This window comes from Palaemon carinicauda, chromosome 39 (genome assembly GCF_036898095.1).
Source record: "Palaemon carinicauda isolate YSFRI2023 chromosome 39, ASM3689809v2, whole genome shotgun sequence".
Classification (NCBI taxonomy): domain Eukaryota; kingdom Metazoa; phylum Arthropoda; class Malacostraca; order Decapoda; family Palaemonidae; genus Palaemon; species Palaemon carinicauda.
This window is the reverse complement of record NC_090763.1, coordinates 54244992-54249991: the sequence shown is the minus strand read 5'-3', so window position 1 is coordinate 54249991 and position 5000 is coordinate 54244992. Positions and strand designations below refer to the sequence as shown.

The 5000-nt window shown below is 45.9% G+C and overlaps 1 protein-coding gene across 4 annotated transcripts in view; it reads right to left on the bottom strand.

Moving 5' to 3' along the window:
* Positions 1–5000, bottom strand: part of LOC137631199 (pre-mRNA 3' end processing protein WDR33-like) — a 30441-nt gene that overhangs the window by 19476 nt on the left and 5965 nt on the right. Inside the window, exons 1-2 of one of the 4 annotated variants that reach the window (XM_068362939.1) lie at positions 1164–1309; positions 100–169 (exon numbers count right to left, since the gene is read on the bottom strand). The exons of 2 other annotated variants lie outside the window; for them this stretch is intronic. In XM_068362939.1, coding sequence (XP_068219040.1) covers positions 100–120 — 21 coding nt within the window. In that variant the 5' untranslated portion in view covers positions 121–169; positions 1164–1309. Of the gene's footprint in view, positions 1–99; positions 170–1163; positions 1310–5000 lie in introns of those variants that run through there. One more of the 4 variants, XM_068362940.1, reaches the window with a different exon arrangement.

Genomic DNA, 5000 nt, shown 5'->3' with positions numbered 1-5000 from the left:
ACTTCTCAAGTAGATGGGAATAGTAGTTATATTTCATTGTCTGAGGTCACTAATAAATCTTAGGTCAAATGCCAAGCGCAATGCATTAATACAACTTACCGTAGTACTGTAAGGATCCATGGTGATTATCGGTGGCTTGGTATCCTCTGAGTAGTTAAGTACTTTTCTCCTAGAACAAAATTATTCATGTTTGAGTAGCTACTTTTACAATAAGAAAAATCAGGAAATATTTCAAGGATGGAATGCAAGAGTAGTTCGTGATAAAGTTTGGTTCTACTTATGGCTTTTGTCTTCAAAGTTCATTTGTTTCTTCCTTCATTGAATAATAATAATAATAATAATAATAATAATAATAATAATAATAATAATAATAACAATATCATTGACAATAATAATAATAATAAAATAATAATAATAATGATAATAATAATAATAATAACAGTATTATTATTATTATTAATAATAATAATAATAATAATAATGATAATAATGATAATAATAATAATAATAATAATAATAATAATAATAATAAATATGAAATGCAATGCAGCAACAACTGGTCTGAACATCAACCTCAAGCTATGGTAGAAAATGATCAGGCTTAATAACTCTGGGTCTACTGTAATTTCTAGTATATTAACATGATTTGCTGATGATAATTGTAAATGAATATCATAGAATGGATTACTTTAATGTATGTGAGTGAAGGACATTAGTAATTAAGTTGCTTTTAATAGCTGCATAAAAAGATGATTAATTAACTCAATAGGACATTATTTAAAGTATAGGAATAATTTGGAAAATAGAGAGTTCGTTATCGACACTAACATGATGAAATACAACGCCATATCATGGACGAGTGATATCACTGATAATGTTTCTATGATAATAAAAAATTGATTTTAATCACTTTGAAACTCGAACTATTGTCGGATATTGTGATATAACTAGAACATTCAATTTCGGTCATATTCTTGATCCAATTGAAGAAAATCACACCTTTACTCCTTCTCTTACGATCAGTGTTCTATTCGAAAATGCAACATGCACCAGGTCTTAAAACACTTCTATTTTCACTGTGCAGTTAACTTCCACAGATCATATTATCCTCTCAGTTTTAACAGACGACGATGTTGACGCATTATATCTCTTAAAATCAATACCTTTCGAACTGAATTCACTTTGGAGCGATGTTATATCACATTAAACTTCGCCACACAAAATACAGAAGAGAGTTGACTATGATAGAAGAAGGCCTTGCTCTGAATGTTGTCATAAGGAGTAGCAAAACCCCTAATGATGATTGTTCATGTGCTTATGATGCGCCTGATAAGCTTCTCGTGATAACGCTTGTCAATAAGTGGCCTTTATCTTCATAAAAATAATGTTTAAAACTGCCATTGTCTAACTTGTGACGGGCCGAGAGAGGAGTTGTGAACTCAAAGGCAGATTGGAAGCGACTGAGTTATTTATTAAGGAACACTCTTCTTTATATACAAAACCTCAAGGCAACAGGACATGACCTGTTCGAGAGACAGATAATGTTACTGAGCAAAACGGAGACATGATCATTCAGGTTCTTTTTAGTGCGAGGGAAGAGCGCAGATACAACCATAATATATACAAAATAATTATGTACAATTGTGTGACACACGGTTGGTACATGGCTCCCCCCCTAAAAATGACATACTGTACATGTTAAATAGGGCGCCCTGATCTAGAGAGGCGAACTGTAGGCGGGTCATCTGGCAGAAGATAAGCAGGTTTTAGACGATCAATGGAGACCCAGTCTTCTTTGCCCCGAATATTTAGGAGGAATGCTTTTGGACTGCGTCGGATCACAAGGAAAGGGCCCGTATAAGGGGGCGTTAGTGGTGGCTTGCTGGTGTCGTTGCGCAGGAAGACGTGCATTGCAGAGTGCAAGTCCGTTGATATGTGATGCTTCGCTGGGGGCTTGTAAGTCTGGCGGCAAGGAGTAAATTTTCCCACGACGTGACGTATGCGCTGGAGATCGTCGGAGGAGGTCGTAGAAGGAAAAAATTCGGCAGGGACGACCAACGGGTCGCCATACACCATTTTGGCTGCCGAGACGTCAAGGGCGTCTTTAGGAGTGGTCCTTAGTCCAAGGAGGACCCAGGGAAGCTGAGTAAACCAGTTGCAATCCTTGCAGCGGGACATCAAAGCTGCTTTGAGGGTGCGATGAAAACGTTCAACCATTCCATTGGCAGCGGGGTTGTAGGCCGTTGTCTGATGTAGGGTGATGCCCAGGAGATTCGCTAATGACGTCCATAATTGCGAGGTGAAAGTTGTTCCCCTGTCAGAAGTAATATGCTCAGGGATACCGAATCTTGAAATCCATCCAGAGAGTAAGGCAGATGTACATGAGGCGGACGTTGCAGTTTCCATGGGAATGGCTTCAGGCCAACGAGTGGAGCGGTCGATGACGGTAAATAGGTAACGATGTCCTTGTGATGTGGGTAGGGGGCCTACAACGTCGACGTGAATGTGTGCGAAACGACGCTGAGGTTGAGGAAAGGTGCCCCCTCCTGAATCCGTGTGTCGATGTACTTTGGAAGTTTGGCAAGAAGTACACGCACGGACCCAATCCTTAGCATCCTTAGAAATGCCGTGCCAAATGAACTTTGCCTTCAGCAGCTGTGCAGTAGAACGGCACGAGGGATGTGAAAGGCCGTGGATGAAATCAAACACCTGTCGGCGCATGGGAGCAGGAATCCAAGGTCGCGGTCTACCAGTACTGACGTCACAGAGGAGGGTGGTGTTGGAGTCTTCGAGGGAAAAATCCTCCCAACGGAGGGACGTGCAGGATGTCCTACAAGCTTGATACTCTGGATCCTGTCGTTGGGCTTCAGCCAGGGCGTTGTAATCCAATCCCAGTTGGACGGCAGCCAACGTGTTTCTTGACAGGGCATCGGCAACGGGATTCATTTTCCCAGGGACGTATTGGAGGGTGCAATTGTATTCAGTCACGGCGGAGAGATGTCGGCGTTGACGGGCGGACCAGGCGTCAGACTGTCGAGTGATGGCGTGCACCAGAGGCATGTGGTCTGTACGAATGACGAAGGGCATACCTTCTAAGAAATGGCGAAAGTGACGGACAGCCAAGTGCACCGCCAGCAATTCTCGATCGAAGGTAGAATAACCCGATTCCGCCTTGGACAGTTTTCTGATGAAGAAAGCCAATGGGCGGGGCGAGCCTTTGACCACCTGCTCGAGTACTACACCAATAGCGACGTCGCTGGTATCGGTGGAGAGAAGGAGAGGGGCGTGTGGGATAGGAAAAGTGAGAGCCGCAGCAGTTGATAGGGCCTTCTTTGTATTGCAGAAGGCTGCTTCTTGAAGGGGACCCCACTTCAGGTCCTTTGGCTTGCCCTTGAGGGAGGCGTAGAGGGGAGCAAGAGTGGCGGCAATGGCTGGCAGAAAACGGTGATAATAGTTGATCATGCCCAAGAATTCCTGCAGAGCTTTGACGGTCGAGGGCGGGGGGAAATTCTGAACGGCTGCTACCTTCTCAGGGAGGGGATGGACTCCTTCAGGAGTGATACGGTGCCCTAAGAACGACACTTCGTTGGCGCCAAAGGTACACTTGTCGTACCGGACTACAAGGCCGTTTTGTTGCAGGCGGTCGAGCACGATGCGCAGGTGACGGAGGTGTTCCTCTTTTGAGGAGGAGAACACAAGTATGTCGTCCACATAACATACACAGAAAGGGAGGTCCCCTAAGATGCCATCCATGAGACGTTGAAACGTTGCCCCAGCATTACGAAGGCCAAAACAGGAGTAATTGAAGGTGTATGTGCCAAACGGAGTGGTGATGGCGGTCTTGGGGATGTCTTCTGGGTTCATAGGCACCTGATAATACCCCTTCAGGAGATCGAGCGTAGAGAAAACCTTCGCTTTGTGCAGGTAGGAGGTTACATCGGCAATGTTTGGGAGGGGGTAGTGATCCGGTTCTGTTTGCATGTTCAGGCGCCTGTAATCCCCGCACGGACGGAGGGAGCCGTCTTTCTTCAGAAAGATGTGTAAGGGTGACGACCATGGGCTGGAGGCCTTTTGGCAAAGGCCCATTTTCTCCATTTCGGCGAACGTCTGTTTGGCGGCTGCCAATCGTTCCGGTGCCAGACGTCTGAATTTTGCGAAGACTGAGGGTCCTGTCGTCTTGATATGATGATAAATACCGTGCTTGGCAGGAACCGTGGGCGTTTGGCGAAGTTCTGGACGGAAAACTTCCGGGTACGACGTGAGGAGGTGGGCGTAGGCATCCGTGGGTGCGCTGATGTGGAGAGCGAGGTTAGAGGGGGCGGGTTGAAGAGGTGTCGACAAGTACGAGTCTGCGTTGACCAATCGTCGGTGGGCGACATCGACCAGAAGGTGGAAATGAGAGAGGAAATCCGCACCGAGGATTGGCATTGTGACGTCAGCAACGAGAAACTTCCAATTGAATTTACCGTTTCCGAACGATAATATGAGGCTCTCGTAACCGTAGGTGGGTATCGCAGATCCGTTGGCAGCTACCAAGCAGACGTCGGCAGATGTAGACAGACTACGTCATGCCTTGAAGAGTTTCCTTGGCAAAAGAGAACTACAAGCACCCGTGTCTACCAAAAATCGCACGCCCGTTCCTGCATCCTGTAAAAAGAAAAGATTAGAAACATGGGAGGCCACCGCCACAAGCGATGGCCTACTTACACGTTTTTTGGCCACTGACAATCTTGGGCACATTTCTTCGCGGTTGCCCCGAATCTGAAGTGGTAGTAGCAAAACTGCGGCGGATGGGAAGTAGAAAGTGGCTGTAGAAGTCGTTCATTGGGGCGCGAGCGATTGGTGGGTGGTGGGCGGCTTTGTCGCCGCTTCGGCACGTCACGGGGTAGGCGTGTATGTCCTACGGCATTCATGTCAGCTTCGGTTGACGTTGAATAGGCATCCTCGTCGTCAGGGGTGGAGGCGTTGATGGAGGTCTTGAAGTGGCTGTCCATAAGGGC